Source organism: Anolis carolinensis, unplaced genomic scaffold (genome assembly GCF_035594765.1).
Source record: "Anolis carolinensis isolate JA03-04 unplaced genomic scaffold, rAnoCar3.1.pri scaffold_9, whole genome shotgun sequence".
In the NCBI taxonomy this organism is placed as follows: Eukaryota; Metazoa; Chordata; class Lepidosauria; order Squamata; family Dactyloidae; genus Anolis; species Anolis carolinensis.
Genome location: NW_026943820.1, coordinates 27320653 through 27339432, shown reverse-complemented (window position 1 = coordinate 27339432; position 18780 = coordinate 27320653). Strand labels below are relative to the sequence as shown.

At 44.1% G+C, this 18780-nt stretch overlaps 1 protein-coding gene across 2 annotated transcripts in view; it reads left to right on the top strand.

Moving 5' to 3' along the window:
• Positions 1-18780, top strand: part of fhod1 (formin homology 2 domain containing 1) — a 50148-nt gene that overhangs the window by 13726 nt on the left and 17642 nt on the right. The window contains exons 3-14 of one of the 2 annotated variants that reach the window (XM_062961645.1): positions 557-621; positions 10101-10168; positions 10720-10825; positions 11062-11156; positions 11397-11508; positions 12333-12427; positions 12523-12666; positions 13363-13559; positions 13652-13783; positions 15277-15300; positions 16127-16183; positions 17398-17513. In XM_062961645.1, coding sequence (XP_062817715.1) covers positions 557-621; positions 10101-10168; positions 10720-10825; positions 11062-11156; positions 11397-11508; positions 12333-12427; positions 12523-12666; positions 13363-13559; positions 13652-13783; positions 15277-15300; positions 16127-16183; positions 17398-17513 — 1211 coding nt within the window. The remainder of the gene's footprint in view (positions 1-556; positions 622-10100; positions 10169-10719; positions 10826-11061; positions 11157-11396; positions 11509-12332; positions 12428-12522; positions 12667-13362; positions 13560-13651; positions 13784-15276; positions 15301-16126; positions 16184-17397; positions 17514-18780) is intronic. The other variant, XM_062961646.1, reaches the window with a different exon arrangement.

Genomic DNA, 18780 nt, shown 5'->3' with positions numbered 1-18780 from the left:
GAGTCAGGCCTTGAGGGTTTTTCTGGGCACTTAGAGTCATACATTCACAGAGTTGGAGGAGACCCCCAAAGGCCATCCATCCCACCCCTTTCTGCCAGGCAGAAAAAGTACAACCAACCCCCCTCCCTGCCCCCAGATTGATGGCCACCCAGCCTCTGCAGAATAATAATAATAATAATAATAATAATAATAATAATAATAATAATACATCACACTCATTGTGATATGAAATCCAGCATATCTATCTTGTTTGCTGTGTCATAATAAAATAATACATCACACAGTCCTAGACACTTGGGAAGTGTTCGACTTGTGATTTTGTGATACAAAATCCAGCATATCTATCTTGTTTGCTGTGTCATAATAAAATAATAATAATAATAATAGAATCCTAGAGTTGGAAGAGGGCCCCAAAGGCCATCTAGTCCACCCCTTCTTTCTGTCATAAAGGTAAAGCACGTTCCGTAAGCAGGGAGGGACGAAGGAGAAGTGGCAATGCTCTCTCTCTCTCTCTCTCTGGATGTGCTGATGCGCTGATGCGCTCCTTTTGTTGCAGCAAAGGCCGGCGGCCCATCCTGCTCCTGCGCACACAACTCTCCGTCCGTGTTCAAGCCATCCTGGGTAAGTCAAATGCAAGCCAATTCCTTGTGCCGCATTTAATTGTCCACTGCCTTGTTTACTTGACTTGTGGCTCTGGAGACTCAGGCTGTCCATCAGTAAGCCACTCCTTGCTTTCCTCTGCAGTAAGGCTGGCCATTGTGGCCAATCCCGTCTCCTTCCTTCGGGGCCCTGCCTCTCTCTTGTCTTGCTTTCATGAATTATCATGTCTTGAGGTTCCTCTTCATTCCTGGTAGCTGTTGGCTTTTACAAGCTGCTGTGTGGTAAGCCACTTTGGGCCTTGCACTGGGAGAAAGGTGAGATGTGGAATGAAGGAAGGAAAGAAGGAAGGAAGGGCTTGTGTTTGCAAAGAATATACAGCCGCCTTCCTAGCAGACGCAGAAAGGGATTTGCATGTGGTTCATGCATTGCCTCTGGTGGCACCACGGGTTAAACTGCTGAGCTGCTGAACTCGTTGACCGAAAGGTTGGCGGTTTGAATCCGGGCAGCGGGGTGAGCTCCCGCTTTTAGCCCCAGCTTCTGCCAACCTAGCAGTTCGAAAACATGTAAATGTGAGTAGATTAATAGGTACTGCTCCATGGGAAGGAAACGGCATTCCACACAGTCATGCCGGCCACATGACCTTGGAGCCATCTACGGACAACACCGGCTCTTCGGCTTAGAAATGGAGATGAGCACCGGACATGACTAGACTCAATGTCAGGGGAAAACCTTTACCTTTACCTGTCGTTTTGCTACTGTTATGAATTGTAATGTCTGGCAATATCTGATATGCAGGATGTATTTTCATTTGCTGGACCAAATTTGGCACAAATATCCAATACACCCAAATTTGAATACTGGTGGAGTTTGGGAAAAATTGACCTTGACATTTGGGAGTTGTAGTTGCTGGGATTTATTATTTACAGTAGAGTCTCACTAATCCAAGCCTCGCTTATCCAAGCCTCTGGATAATCCAAGCCATTTTTGTAGTCAATGTTTTCAATATATCGTGATATTTTGGTGCTAAATTTGTAAATACAGTAATGACAACATAACATTACTGTGTATTGAACTACTTTTTCTGTCAAATTTGTTGTATAACCTGAAGTTTTGGTGCTTAATTTGTAAAATCATAACCTAATTTGATGTTTAATAGGCTTTTCCTTAATCCCTCCTTATTATCCAAGATATTCGCTTATCCAAGCTTCTGCCGGCCCGTTTAGCTTGGATAAGTGAGACTCTACTGTATCTACAATCTAGGAGCCTCTTGAACCCCACCAAAGATAGAATTGGGCCAAACTTCCCATACAGAACCCCCATGACCAGTAGAAAATACTGGAGAGATTTGGGAGAAACTGATAGTGATTTAGGGGAGATGTAGTTCTATATCAGGAGAGCGCTGTGAACCCAAACGACGATAGATCTGGATCAAATTTGACACAAATAAGCTGAAATTTGAATACTAGTGGGATTGGGGGGTATTGATTTCATCATTTGGGAGTTGTCATTGCTGGGATTTATAGTTCACCTACAATCAAAGAGCACTCTGAACCCAGTCCAAAATGGATCTGCACCAAACTTGGCACACTACTGGCCAACATTGAATGCTGGTGGGGTTGAGGGGGCTGTTTTTGATTTCTGGGAGTTGTAGTTCGCCAACACTCAGAGAGCACTCTGTATCAAACTGATGATGGAACTAGTGAACTTGCCACACTTTGGTGACCCCTTGTGAGCCCCCCCCCCCCAGGGGTCCCGACCCCCAGGTTGAGAAACACTGGTTTAGCGTTTGTCATAGTTCACAGTAAAACCTAACCGGTCAAGGATTCTGGCACCACTTCCGACCCCTACCGTATTTACTCATGGGTATGTCTCAATGCTATGCAATGCTGGGATTTGTAGTTTGGTGAGGCCTTAGCCTCTTTGGCAGAGGAGGCTCAAGACTATGGAAAACCACATTCTACATAATTCCTTTTCGCCTGGTTCCTCGGTGAAGTGTCAAGGGCTTCGGCTGCGGTTGCCTCACTCCCAGCTTCCTTCTGACTCAGCTTGTGCGCCTTGAAGGCATTTCCGGAGCCCTGAGGGCGGATCCTGGCAAGGCTCTTGTGATAGGGCTATAAAGTAGACCCATGGGCTGCTGCTGATGCTTCTGCACCCCAGATTGTGCCCCACAGTTCGAGGGGAGCATTGTGCACTTGGCAATGTGAAGTTGGGCAAGTGTGAGGAGGGCCAGGGAGCACGTGGCTTCCTTCTAGGTTTCTTGCGGCTTCTCCAGTCCATTAATAATCCTGTGCAGCCCCTGAACTTTCAGAGTGGCACAGAAGTTTGCCATTGGGCTCATGTTGTTGTTGTTGTTGTTGTTGTTGTTATATTTATACCCTGCTTTATCTCTCCCAAAGGAGACTCAAAGAAACGGTGTATCTGTTGTTGTTGTTGTTGTTGTTGTTGTTATTATTATTATTATTATTATTATTATTATTTATACCCTTCTTTATCTCTCCCGAAGAAGACTCAAAGCAGCTATGCATCTATTATTATTATTATTATTATTATTAATAATAATAATAATAATAATAATATTTATACCCTGCTTTATGTCTCCTGGAGGAGATTCAACGTGGCTATGCATCTGTTGTTGTTGTTGTTGTTGTTGTTGTTGTAGTTATGATTATTTATACCCCGCTTTATCTCTCCCGAAGTAGACTCAAAGCAGCTATGCATCCATTATTATTATTATTATTATTATTATTATTATTATTATTATTATTATTATTTCTACCCTGCTTTATGTCCCCCAAGGGAGACTTAAAGCGGCTATGCACCTATTATTATTATTATTACTTTGCTTATCTCTCCCAAGGGAGACTCAAAGTAGCTATACCTCTATTATTATTATTTATACCCCGCTTTATCTCTCCCAAAGCAGACACAAAGCGGCTATGCCATTATTATTATTATTATTATTATTATTATTATTATTATTAATACCCTGCTTTATCTCTCCCAGAGGAGACTCAAAGTGGCTATGCATTTGTTGTTGTTGTTGTTGTTGTTGTTGTATGACAATAATAATAATAATAATAATAATAATAATAATAATAATAATAATAATGGATGCATAGCCACTTTGAGTCTCCTTCATTATTGTTATGTATTATTATTATTATTATTATTATTATTAATAATAATAATATTTATATCCCACTTTTTCTCTACCAAAAGAGACTCAAAGCAGCTTAACATAAAAGCATCAGCACACAATTTAAAATATACCATATGCAAACCTCAAAACAGAATTAAATATAAACAGTTCGGTTCTCTCCTTGGCCCCTCGAGATAAAAAATGCTTGTTACACAACCTTTGCTGCCCTACATTTCCTTGCAAACCTCCAGGCGTTGTCTTTCCATGGATGAAGAGGGCGATTGTTCTGGGTCTGCATGAAGAGGAGCCACGCGTTCGGATAGCGACTGCTTGCCTGCTTGCCTTGATGTGCCTTCTGCCCACTCCCACCCAGTTCACCCAAATGACTGCCTAGCTTCCCATTACAGCAGTGGTTCTCAACCTTCCTAATGCCGTGACCCCTTAATACAATTCCTCATACTGTGGTGACCCCAACCATACAATTATTTCCATTGCTACTTCATAACTGTGTAGCAATCCGTTCCGGAAGTGGGGCAGAAGGGGAGCAGGCCTTTAAGTAATATTTGACTAGTTTAAATTTTTGTTTACATTTCAAGCAGCCTATAATATCCTTTATATGTACTATTCAAATAAAAGACCCCTTATTGAAAACATATTATCTGAGAAATGACTATGAAAGACTAATAGTCGGAAATTATCTCACTTGCAAATGTATATATATTTCAATGAATTAAAATAAATACATATAAAGCATTTTTTTTGTTAAGTTCACCTATGTTGAATAAATTTTTCCCAATTCATTATCTATCTATCTATATATATCTATATATATAAAAGTGATGGCATCACGGCGACCGACAAAACAAGAAAACTACAGGCCCCCCGACCTCGAAATTTGACAACACAACCCGTCATCCACGCCTCTAGGTTGATACAACAAAAAGAAAAGAAAAATAAAGTCCTCATTAGAGGGAGAGGAATAATTGCTTTTATCCAATTGCTGCCAGTTAGAAGGCTAGGCTCCTCCAACTTGGTCTCCTAGCAACCCAATAAAAAATAATAAAAAACACTAAAAAAATAATTAAAAACACTAAAAGATTAATACAATAAAATACTATAATAACAGAAAATAACTAAAAATAATACAAGAAAATAATAAAATATAATAAATAAAAAGATAACTTACAATAAAATTAATTAAAAAATACCAATAACATCAAATAAAAATTACACAACAATTTTTAACCAATACCACCACCACTTTGCCACAGCAACGCGTGGCCGGGCACAGCTAGTATATATATATAAATGTAATGTGCGTTTTATTATGGAGTAAACAAGATATATTATGGGAGCCTCTGGTGGCTCAGTTGGTTAAAGCGTTGATCTGCTGAACTTGCAGACCGAAAGGTCCCAGGTTCAAATCCGGGGAGTGGAGTGAGCGCCCGCTGTTAGCTCCAGCTTCTGTCAACCTAGCCATTCAAAAACATGCAAATGTGAGTAGATCAATAGGTACCGCTCCGGTGGGAAGGTAACGGCATTCCATGCAGTCATGCCGGCCACATGACTTTGGAGGTGTCTACGGACAATGCCGACTCTTTGGCTTAGAAATGGAGATGAGCACCAACCCCGCAGAGTCGGACACTTAACGCCAGGGGAAAACTTTACCTTATCTTTACCTTAAACAACAAAACCACTGAACCAAATCACACCAAATTTGACCACAAAAAACAGTCAACCAAAATACGTCTTTTGAAGAAAAAACCCTAGAAAAATAAAGTCCAAATTAGAGGAAGAGGAAGAACTGTTTTTTCCCCTTGCTGCCAGTTAGAAGGGTAGGCTTTGCCCACTTTGTCTCCTAGCAACCCACTCTGCATTCTCTTGCTGTCAAAATCTTAGCTTCCAGAATGCCCCCCCCCCCGACCCAAAAGATTCCCCTGGATCCAGTTTCAACTGTGGAGCCCAGGGCCTCCGATCCTCCTAAATACAGAGACATTTCAGAATACTGCGGTTAGAAAACAACAACCAGGAAAGACTGGGACGTGAAAGAAGCCGCAACGTGTTTTGAGGGCATGGGGTTAATTTAAGCTGTTGGATGCCATGGCTGAGAATGTCCCGCTGCGTAAAAATAGCCCGCGGAGAAGCTGGCATCTGAGAAAGGCTGTGCTTCTCCCGTCCCCGGGGCCTTTCCCTCTTTTTAGAACAGAACATGCCATCTCCAGTCACATTATCGATGTATACATTACAAAGCACCATCCTTGTAATCCAGGCCTGGGCCAACTTTGGCCCTCCAGGTGTTTTGGAACCCAACTCCGGCTGTTAGGAATTGTGGGAGTTAGAGTCCAAAACACCTGGAAGGCCAAAGTTGGCCCAGGCCTGTTCTAATCTCTCTTGCACAACCCCGTAATGCAGCGGTCCCCAAACTACGGCCCGCGGGCCACATGCAGCCCATCAAAGCCATTTATTCGGCCCCATGGGACAAAGGCAGAAAGGGGTTGGACTAAATGATCCAAGGGGTTTCTTCCAACCCTCTTTTATTATTACTGTATATACCTGAGTATAAGCCTAGTTTTTCAGCCCTTTTTTTAAGACTGAAAAAGCCCCCCTCGGCTTATACTCAGGTGAGGGTCATGGTTGGCTTATATTCAGGTCAGCTTATACTCGAGAATATATGGTACATTTATTATTTTTCTCTATTATTTTTGGTATTATTACATTTATTATTTTTCTCTATTGTTGCTACTACAGTATTACATTTATTTTATTCTATTATTATTATTATTATTATTATTATTATTAATACATTTATTATTTCTCTCTGATCTTATTATTATTGCATTTACATTAGAGTCTCACTTATTCAATGTAAACGGGCCGGTAGAACGTTGGATAAGCGAATATGTTGGATAATAAGGAGAGATTAAGGAAAAGCCTATTAAACATTAAATTAGGTTATGATTTTACAAATTAAGCACCTAAACATCATGTTATACAACAAATTTGACAGAAAAAGTAGTTCAATACGTAGTAATGCTACGTAGTAATTACTGTATTTACAAATTTAGCACCAAAATATCACGATGTTTTGAAAACATTGACTACAAAAATGTGTTGGATAATCCAGAACGTTGGATAAGCGAGTGTTGGATAAGTGAGACTCTACTGTATTACATTTATTTTATTCTATTTTTATTATTATTAATAATACATTTATTATTTCTCTCTGATCTTATTATTATTGCATTTATTATTTTACTCTATTTATTATTACTTGTATTATTTTCTTTTATTTATTATTATTACATGTATTATTTTACTCTATTATTATTAAAAGGATATGTAAGCACATTTACATTGAAGAAGATGAGAATAATGATTTGATCGGAGTTGGACAGTCTTATCTTAAATTTGAGCTTTATGTAAAGATTCAAAAACATTTAACCTACTGATGCCTCAATTAATGTAATTTTATTGGCATCTAATTTATTTCTGAAATTTACCACCCTCGGTTTATATTGGAGTCAATGTTTTCCCAGTTTTTTCATGGTAAAATTAGGTGCCTCAGCTTATATTCGGGTTGGCTTATACTTGAGTATATACAGTATTATTATTATTAAGATTGAGGCTGGGTGGCCATCTTTCAGGGGTGCTTTGCTTGTGCTTTTGGTGCACAAAGGCAGAAGGGGGTTGAACTAAATGGCCCAAGGGGTCTCTTCCAACCCTCTTTTTTATTATTATTATTATTATTATTATTATTATTATTATTACTACTACTACTACTACAACTATTATTAACATTGAGACTGGGTGGCCATCTGTCAGGGGTGCTTTACTTGTAACTTTGGTACACAAAGGCAGAAGGGGTTGGATTAAATGGCCCAAGGGGTCTCTTCCAACCCTCTTTATTATTATTGTTATTATTATTATTATTATTATTATTATTATTATTATTATTATTATTGTGTTTGTGAAGGAGGGAGCAGGATCCCTCCTCCCATCACATGTTCTGAGGGTGGGGATCCCATGATCCCATGATCCCATGATCCCGTGATCCGGCTCCAGGCAGAGGCCAGGACTAAGCCGTGTGCTTGTCTGTTTGTTGTCTGGAGCGCTTCTCTGCGCAGGAAACCCTTTGGAGATATTAATACCGAGATGCAGGAAACAGGAAGGCGGGCAGGAAACCGGCTGCAGCTTGGAAATGGATCAGCGATGTGCATAATATTGTTTTTAATTCATATTTCGGATTACATTTGCATATGAATCAATATTAGAAACATGCACAACTGCCTCCCAAGGTCAGTTAAATGTTCAGTAGAAGCATTAAGCAACTTTGATAAAACCAAGAGAACAGAAAGTGTTTCAAAAGCCAATCCGTTTTCTTTGGCTTCATCACCATAAGGAAGGCACTGGGGACGGGACTTGCAAAGTTAATGGGTGGAGACTGAGAACACAGCATTCTGGGAAATGTAGTTTGGGAAGGGAAGGCCCTCTGTGGCAGGGAATGCAAAAGGCCCTGTCCTCAACTACATTTCCCAGAATGCAGTGCTCTGCATCAGAAAGCCCCAATGGCACCAGTCTAATAATAATAAATAAAATTATTGACTCTGCAAAGAGGACTAAAGTAAGAGTGTAAATCTGTGCTAAGTTGAAGTTATCTGGTTGTGTGTCAAAAAGACAGACAGGCATTCAAGGGGATTGCTGTTGTCGATTTTTTGGGGGGATAAATTGTTTTTGTCTAAATTTTTAAAAATCCCCAAAAATTAGTTGATGTGTGAATCTTTCTGAAACTTCTGGGTATTGGTGCCCCGGTTATCTTGTGCATTGTATATAAAATTCACTCTAGCTCTTCTAGTTTTTTTTTTTTTAAAAAATGTTGTTTATAAAAAAAGTTGAAAATTCCCCTAAAATCTGTAGATAAATGAAACTTTCCCAAACTTGGTGGGCTGATAGTGGTCGATGTATTCTATCATTTTAGCAAGTTTCACTCCAATAGCTTTACAAATGAGGGAGAAAGGAGCCCCTGAAGTTTCCCCAATTTGAGGAATTATGTGTAATTGCTGTAATGAAATAGTAACCAAGTTTCATTACTCTTGTTATAGTAATTTTTTCAGAAACTTTTAGAAACAAAGCGCCACTGCCTCCTAGCTTCGTAATGACTTTTGAACCATTTTTAATGGACGGCACATCATACTTTTTCACACTGTCGAGCTTCAACATTTCAACATTTTCGTAACATATTGCCTGAAAATAAATATGGGTGCTCCCCCCCCCCCCCTCAACCCAACCTGGATTGCTGTGGTCATGTATTTTGTGATTCTGCTCCATTCCTTCTGAGTAAAGAATGGGTTTTTTTTCTGCTCAACTCTATTTTTATCCTTAATATTTTCTCTGTCACATTCTTGTTTTTTGAAAAGTAAAATTTTGTAGCTTTTTGTGTTTTTAATCTTGCTTTTAATGTTGCTGCAAATTGTGTTCTATTGATTTGTTATCATGTCTTGTCATGATAAATTGTATTAATTATTTGTATTTAATTTATTATGTACTTGTATTTTTATTGTGTACTAGCTTGGGGACCTGGCGGTGCCTGGGTCATTTGAGAAAGGCATTGTTTGCCTGTGTTCCAAGTGTAGTCTATATCCAATGTCAGCTGGGTTCAGTGGGTGCGGGTGAACTACAACTCTCATATGCAAGTCCCATTATCCTTGGTATGTCCCCCCTCAAACTGAAAGTACTGCAGAGCCCATAGTTCTTGGTCCATCCTCCCCCAAAGTGGTGCAACATGTAAAGTGTGACATTTGGGATATGTGTGCCGTGTTTGGTCCAATTCTGTCATTCCTGGTAGTTTCAGTAGTCTCAGGAAGTGAATGAAGGTACTGCAAATCCCATCATCCATGGTCCATTTTCCCCCAATCTGCACCAGGACATAAAGGGGGTCACGGGAGTTCTTAGTGCCAAGTTTGGTCCAGTTCAGTCATTGGTGGGAATTGCAGTAGTCTGTGGGAGTCGAAGCGTTTCAAAGTACTGCAAATCCCATCATCCGTGGTCCATCCTCCCCCAAATGGCACCAGGCCATAAAGTGCATCATGGGGTTAAGTGTGTCAAGTTTGGGCCATGTTCGTCATTCCTGGCGGTCACAGTGGCCTGTGGAAGTGGCAGCCAATCAGAAAGCTGCCACATACACACATGCAAACATTCACTTTTATTATCTGCATAGATTTATGTGGCATCGAATGGCTGCCATCTCTGTTATAAGCCACCTCGAGTCCCCAAGGGGAGATGGGACGGGATATGAATAAAATTGACTTGACTTTTGCATGTTGGATGAAGCCTCCAACCCCCTTGGGTGTCTCTTCTCTTTCAGACAAGCTCTACACCGCCAAAGGCCCGGAGCTGAGGCGCTCCCTCTTCTCCCTGAAGCAGCTCTTCCAGGTGAGCAGGCCTCTGCGCTGTGAAATGCTTGGGAAGATAGACACCCACACACACCAGTGCAGACCCCCAGTCCTTCCCCATTGGACCCTTTCATAAGCCCCCAACTATTAAATAGCCCAGCTTGCTGTTTACCTAAGCAGCCCGAAAGACAGTTGCATCTGTCAACTAGGAAATTTAGGTACGCTTTATGCAGAAGGCTAATTTAATTTATACCACCATAAAACTGCCAGCAGCGCATAGAAAAGAATAAGGAAGTACAGTACTCGGTGTCACTAGTGGACGGTGAAGTAACAGCTCCCCCTGTGGCCGGAATCGAGCATACCCTCATGAAGCTGGAAATGTTAAATTGCCTCTGTGTGTGTCTGTACTGTATGTTGTTTGTCTGATGGCATTGAATGTTTGCCATATATATGTTCATTGTAATCCGCCCAGAGTCCCTTTCGAGGTGAGAAAGAAGGGCGCAATATAAATACTGTAAATAAATAAAAATAAATACCTGATCCTTGATCCTAAACCTGAACCTAATCCCTGACCTTGACCTTCTGCCGCAGGAGGACAAGGACCTGGTGCCGGAGTTTGTGAGTTTGGGGGGGCTGACATGTCTCATCGCGGTGGGGGCCGAGGCCGATCAGAATTACCAGAACTACATCCTCCGAGGTGAGCACCTGCATCTTGGGGGGTGGGGGGGGGGTGCCCCACCAGGTCAACCCACAGAGTTGCCATACAAACAGGTGCCAAGGGGGGGGGGGCATGCTGCTTCTCCAAAGCTAGCCTTGCCACACAGTGAAGAGGAGGAAGAAGAGGAGGAGGAGGAGGGTCCAGTTTCAAGGGATTCCCTACAAAGATGGGTGTCCCTCTCCCTCCCCATGCTCACGGGGCCGCTCTCCTTCCAGCACTCAGCCAGATCATGCTCTTTGTGGACGGGATGATGGGAGTGATTGGTCACAACGCCACAGTGCAATGGCTCTACACGCTGTGCGGAAGCCTGGTGAGTCCCCTTCCTTGCCTTGGGGTCCAATAGGATGTGGAGCTGCTGGTGGCTTTTTTCTATTCGGTCAATCCCTTTCTGGACAATTCTGGCCTTTGTCAGCCTGATGCACATTTCCAGGAAGAGGGCGGGACCTGTGGTGGGTGGGGCTTTGTCCCAAGCTCCGCCTCCAGAGGAAGAGTGAGTCGAGGGGGGACCACCCTAGAGGGTCCGATGACGGTGCCCCTCGTTTCTTCTTAGTACCGCCTGGTGGTCAAGACGGCCCTGAAGCTGCTCCTTGTCTTTGTGGAGTACACCGAGTCCAATGCCCAGCTGCTGATCCAGGCCATCGCGGCCGCAGAGCAGGCCAAGGGTGAGTTACTACTGGGATACGTTATCACTGGGAAGTTAACAGCACTGACTCTCCATCTGCATTGGCTGTAGACCCAGCCTGAAGAGAGACTTGCTTGTGGTGATGGTCCCCTTTGGAGCTCATTGGACCAAAAAGCAGGATAACTTGAGAAACATTGCATTGGGAGTCCACTGACTCAGAAAAATGAAAGCCTCGAGCCAAACAACTAATTTATTCAGATAGTAACAAGTTAATATGGCACCTTCAGCATGTCCTATTAAATCAGGCATGAGCCAACTTCGTCCCTTCAGGTGTTTTGGATTTCAGCTCCCACAATTCCTAACAGATGGTAGGCTGTTAAGAATTATGAGAGTTGAAATCCAAAAGACCTGGAGGGACAAAGTTGGGCCATGCAGTTAGGAAACGCCAAGCAGTCTCACCAATTCAAGCCGTAGTCCAATCCAAGAGTTCACCAACAGAGATTGGTGCTATAGCAATTCCACAACGTTGCTCCCAGTAAACTGCTAGCTCCCGATTCCAGCTCTTTATGCTACTTTCCCAAGCACTCTCCCCTGTTGTCCTTCCTCTGAGCCAACCAATTAGACTCATTGTCTTCCTTGATGATGGCATCAGTCCTCAATCCTCAAGTGCAGCCTTAACAGCTGGAATGCTTAACTCCTGGAGCTCCAGACCTTGCCCTTTCCTTCCTGATACTGAGATCTTTCAATATTAGGCTCCTGTTCTCTGCTTGCCCCTGAATCAAATGCTGGGTGAAGCAGTCCTTCATCTTCAGTCTTCATCACAAGTCTTGACACCGTCTTCCTTCCTTGCTTTGTTTCTTACAGGCGGCTTGCCATGGTCCCCCCTTGTGGCAATCCTGGAGCCAGACAGTGGTTCCGACTCAGAGCTTCAAGTGTTTGCCATGACCCTCATCAACAAGGTGGGTTGGGATGGGTGGGTCGGGGGAGTGTGGGGTCACAATGGGGTCACAAAGCTTTCCCCTCCCTCCGCTGACCGCATGTTGGTGCCGTGCAGACCCTGGCCGCCCTCCCTGACCAGGACTCCTTCTACGACGTTACGGACTGCCTGGAGCAGCAGGGCATGGAGCGCATCATCACCCAGCACATGGCTGGCAAGGGTACCGACCCAGGGCTGCGACACCAGTTGACCATCTATGAGGTAAGGCCACGCTCTCAATTTGGGGGTGGGCTGTGCTGCTCCTTTGTACAATGGGCAACACCCCTCCATCTTGCAGTGTCCCCGCCACTAAATAACTTTACTGTTATTGTACAATGAAATTAAATGCCATCCCTAATACGCATTATGTATGAGGGTTATCCAGAAAGTAGATTACGTTTTGGAATAAAAAATGAACAAAGTATAGGAGAAAACATTTACCATATGCAGTTGAAAGCTACACCCAAATACCACTTCTCAACATAGTCGCCATTCAAATCTAGGTACTTATCATAGTGGTGAAAGAGCTTGGCAACTCCTTCCCCACAAAACTCTGCCACTTGCGTCCTCAACCAACTGGTCACCCCTTCCCGCAGCCACGCATCGTCGCCAAAACGCTGCGTTGAGGATGCAATTGGCAGGGCGGACTCGGGGCGGCTAACCCAGGACAAAGGCCTGAAAACAAACAAGTACAAGGCATATCACAAAAATAAAACACAGTGAGATCAACATTATTAAAACCATACAATTACATTAATCATAAGAACACATTAAAAGCATAAAATGGGTAAAACAAAATAAGATGAGATAAAATGAACCACCAGGTTGATGGAGGGGGATGGTGTGAAGGGGACATTGAACTAAAGTGCAGTAGTATAAAGTGCAGTCCATTGCAGCCACTGCTTCTTGTCCTTTCAGAGTTCCTTGCGGTACGAAGACGGCCTGGAGGAGACCCCCGAGGGCCCCCCTGGGAAGGAGCGCAGAAAGGGGGAGGACGGCCGGCGCGGGCCGCGGCGCTCCCTTGGATACGTCTCAGTGATGGCGGCATCGGCGGTGGAGAGCAGCAGCTCCCAGCATCCCCCAGTCGCAGCCAAAGTGGAGAAGGAGGAGTTGCAGTGAGTCAAGGGAAGGGGGTGTGGACTTTGTGGGAAGGGGCTGCTCCTGCTCTCCTTCCACCTCCATTGCCATTTGCATTCCTTTTTCCCAGGACGACCCACAGCAGTGTGTCCAGCGTGTCCGGCCTGCAGCTCTCCTCCCTGTTGGTGGGACCGGTTGAAGGAGGAGGAGGGTGCAGCGGAGGGGAGACCCCCACCAGCCTGGGCGAGAGGAGCGTCTTCAAGTAGGTACCGCTCTCTTCCTCTTACAAAGACTCCTTTAAGAATCGTGTCATTGCCCGTTCCTTGACTCCAACTCCCATCAGGGCCCAGGAGTGCTGGGAACTACAGTGCAATGTGGGGGGCAGCCGGGAGCAGGAGCGCACTGAGGATTTTGGAGTTTGGAAGCATCCATGTTTGGTGGATTCTCCTTGGCTTCAACAATACATGTGAAAAAGATCTTGTAGTCTTTGTGCGGAACAAGTTGAATATGAGCCAAGAGTGTGATGCAGCAGCTCAAAAAGCCAATGGGATTTTGGGCTGCATCCAAAGGAAAATAGTGTCCGGATCAAGGAAAGTCATTGTGCCCCTCTAAACGGTTTTGCACATGATCTCTTTACCGGAGATCACACTGTGTCCAATTCTGGGCAGAACAGTTTAAAAGAGATATTGACTCTAAGCTGGAAGGTGTCCAGAGGAAGAGGGCAACTCAAAGGATGAAAAGCTTGGAGAACACTATTATTATTATTATTATTATTATTATTATTATTATTATTGACACAACAACATTGTATGACACAGCAAACAAGATAGATATGCTGGATTTCGTATTACAAAATCACAAGTCGAACACTTCCCAAGTGCCTAGGACTGTGTGATTATTGTTGTTGTTGTTGTTGTTATTATTGTTTGAAGCACAACAAGATGAATCCACAGCAGCCACTCTGCTGGCTGTTGTATTGCATCATACGTTGGACACTTCCTAATAATAATAATAATAATAATAATAATAATAATAATAATAATAATAATAGTGTTGTTGAAGGCTTTCATGGTGTGTTGCGTGTTTTCCGGGCTGTATGGCCATGTTCCAGAAGCATTCTCTCCTGACGTTTCACCCACATTTATGGCAGGCATCCCAATATACTTCACAACCTCTGAGGATGCTTGCCATAGATGTGGGCAAAACGTCAGGAGAGAATGCTTCTGGAACATGGCCACACAGCCCGGAAAACACACAACAGCCTATTATTATTATTATTATTATTATTATTATTATTATTATTATTATTATTAATCCATCTCAGGAGTATCTTAAACAGCTGGGTCTGTTTAGCCTCCAGAAGAGAAGGTTGAGAGGAGACGGGAGAACTGTGTATAAATACATGAAAGGATGTCATAAGGAGGAGGAAGCAGGGCTTGTTTTTAATGGAATCACGGGTTCAAATCGTAGGAAAAGAGACCTGAACATTAGGAAGAACTTATTGTTTGTAATAAGAGCTGTTCAGCAGTGGAACTCTCTGCTTCGGAGTCTGGTGGAAGCTCCTTCCTTGGAAACTTTTAGACAGAGCCACCTGTCGGGGATACTTTGATTGTGCTTTTCGTGCATGGCAGGGGGTTGGACTAGATGGCCCATGGGGTCTCTTCCAACTCTGTTATTCTGTGATGCTATGATTCTCCTCCTGCAACCTTAGCCTTCTACTTTCTCTGTCTCTTTCCGCTGCCTGCCCTCTTGCAGACTCCGCGAATCCGCCTCTGCTTGGTAAGTCAACGTCTCTGCTTGTAGTGCAGCCTGGTGTGGTGCGGCATGGCATGTGGACTGGCATGGGTCCTTCTGTGTGTATGTATAGACCTCCTGGCCCTGAGCCCTTTGCAATGCTGGGTTGGGGCAGGGGACTCATTCTGGGGAGGGGTCTTTTGGTCAAGTGGGGAGGGGGCACCTCACCTGCATTGCTCTGGGTGCTGTTTGTGCCGGGTGGGCTCCTTCCCCACAAAACTCTGCCGCTTGCGTCCTCAACCAGCCAGTCACCCCTTCCTACAGCTGCGCATCGTCGCCAAAACGCTGTGTTGAGGACGCAAGTGGCAGAGTTTTGTGGGGAAGGAGTTGCCAAGCTCATTCATCGCTATAAGTACCTAGATTTGAATGGCGACTATGTTGAGAAGTGGTATTTGGGTGTGGCTTTCAACTGCATATGGTAAATGTTTTCTCCTATACTTTGTTCATTTTTAATTCCAAAATGTAATCTACTTTTTGGATAACCCTCGTACGATGTTTTTACCTTTGTATCTATATTTTAACGTTTGGATTGTGCGTTGGGTCTGCTTGCGGAGAAAGACAGGGTACAAATATCTTAAATAAAATAAATAATAAATAATATATGTGCTGCAGGATGAAACAAACTTTTTGCAGTTTAATAAACTTTCCCCATGTTTTTATGATAGAACTGATTATAACATTTATAACCCAGGAACAACAACGGTGTTGCATAGTGTCATGCTCTGGCATGGTGTGTTTCCAGATGGGAAGGGGATTGCATGGCTTTGTCTCTCCCCATTGCCCCGTGGGGCTAACTGACTCTCTCTCCCAGGCAAGAGGAAGGCGCCCCCGCCTTAGGGGGGGACAGGCCTGTCCTGAAGCGCTTTGAGTAAGTAGAGCCAGCGGAGTGTGCGCTTCAGCAGAGCCTTGCTTGCAGATAGACTGCTACTGGCAGGATGGGAGGCTTTGCTAGCAAGGGAAGCCTGCGGAAGGAGGCACTGCAGGATTAATCCCAAAAGCAAGAGGGTTCGCTTCATGTCCCAGGCGCCTAGGCTTTGAGGTCTGTGATGGATGGAAATGCAAACACGGGGTCCTTTATGACGCTTTTGGAAAACCAGGAATCTCCATAGATTGAGTTCAGCCTCTGGCTTATATAACTTGAAGAGGAAATAAACACTCACCCTTTGTTAGCTTCAAAGAACAGGGAACAATCACACCCCACAGAGTCAAGCACACACTCCGTTTTCTAATGCAATCTAAGTCAAGGCTTACCTGAAGCCAGGGAGCAAAGATAGACACACACAAAGGCAATTTAACATATTCCAGCTTCCGGCTTCATGAGGGTATGCTCAGTTCCTGCCACAGGGGGAGCTGCCGCTTCACCGTCCACTTGTGTCACCGAGTCCTTGTTGGTATTACTTCCTCATTCCTTTCTGCGTGCTGCTGAAAATTTTATGGTGTTGTAAATTAGTTAAACTAGCATCCCCGCATAAAGCGGTTCCTACTTGACAGATGCAATTGTCTTCTGGGCTGCTTAGGTCAACAGCGAGCTAGGCTATCAATGGTTGGGGGCTTAACCTGACCTGGGCTTCGATCTCATGACCTCTTGTTCAGTAGTGATTTATTGCAGCTAGGCCATAGTCCTGTCCTTTATCACCTTGCTGACCCCTGTATGACCTTGCTGGCCCCTTCACCTCTTCCCTTCTGTCTTTAACTTTCTCAAAACTTCATTCGTATAAAATTCAGCAAGGTTTGATTGGTGCAGATATTGAAGATTTCTCATCCCAGGACCAGATCGAATGGGTTAATGGGAAGAGGACTTGGTTTCCTTAGGTTGGGATCGAGCCTGACCCAAAAACTGGACGCTTGACCCAATGCGGGTTTTGCCCCCAGAACCATTGGCTCCCCTTTCTCAACACCGGATGTTGGGTTCTGTTGTGTCTCTAGCCAGGCAGAGGGGTTTTGGCTTTGGCTTCATGCTGTTGTTTTTGCGGACTGGGGGGACCCTGCGAAGGAAAGCCGTTGCATGGAAGGGGATCACCGGGCTTCCCTCCACAAATCAATGCAGGCTGTGACGGTCACTCCTCCTTCTCCCCATTGCAGAGCCCGCTTCCTGGAAAACCTGGCCGCTTCCCAGAAGGAGAAGCTGATTGCCATCTCCCAGGGCCGGGCAGAAGTCCTGGCCGAAGCCACTCCAAGCCCCGAGCAGCTTGGACCAGGTGAGGCCGTGCGGAGGGGACGCAGGCATATGGATCCTTCGTATCCTGAATATATGCATGTTACTTAAGATAAGAAATGTTAGTTTTAATGCTGCGGGAGACCTGCTTCAACCTTTATATGAGAGTTGAATGAAAAGTAATGCCTCCACCTTCATAACTCCTCAACAGATGGCAGTCCTGGTCTGCGGCAGGTCCTGGCTTGTTCAGTAGACTCTCCTCTACAGTTCCATTTGGTGGGAAGCCTTAGCATTGAATGGTTGTGTTGTTAAAGTGCGAAGTATGGAACCCTGCACAGATGGTTGGTCAATGCGACTTAAGCAACATGCAGCCATTGAATTCTTGACAGCAGAAAGTGTCGCCCCAAAGGAGATCCATCTGAGAATGGTTGATGTGAGTCCTTTGCGTCGTTGTGCGAGTAAGTTTAAAGACGTTGAGGTGGGAACATCTGACTTGCATGACAAACAAAGAGTTGGACGTCCTGTGACAGCAACCACCAAGTTTCACAAGCAAAAGGTTGACAGATTGATTCAGGACGATCATCATATCACTCAGAGAGAAATTTAAAGTATCATCGGCATTTCACAAGAACATGTGGGTCACATTATTGCTTTGCTTGGCTATCGGAAGATCTGTGCACGATGGGTACCCCCCAGGATGCTGACACCTGAAATGAAGCCGCACAGACTTGAAATTTGCCAGGAACTCCTCTCACGTTACGAGAATGAAGGTGACGCCTTTCTCCTTTGGGGTGACACCTTCTGCTGCCAAGAATTCAGTGACTTTGCTTAAGTTGCATTGACCGACCGTCTGCGCAGGGTTCCATACTTTGCGCTTTAACAACACAACCGTTCAATGCTAAGGCTTCCCTATCTGCACAGGGTTCCATACTTCGTACTTTAACAACACAACCGTTCAATGCTAAGGCTTCCCTATCTGCATAGGGTTCCATACATCGTACTTTAACAACACAACCGTTCAATGCTAAGGCTTCCCTATCTGCAGAGGGTTTCATACTTCGTACTTTAACAACACAACCGTTCAATGCTAAGGCTTCCCTATCTGCAGAGGGTTTCATACTTCGTACTTTAACAACACAACCGTTCAATGCTAAGGCTTCCCTATCTGCACAGGGTTCCATATTTCGTACTTTAACAACACAACCGTTCAATGCTAAGGCTTCCCTATCTGCACAGGGTTCCATACTTCGTACTTTAACAACACAACCGTTCAATGCTAAGGCTTCCCTATCTGCACAGGGTTCCATACT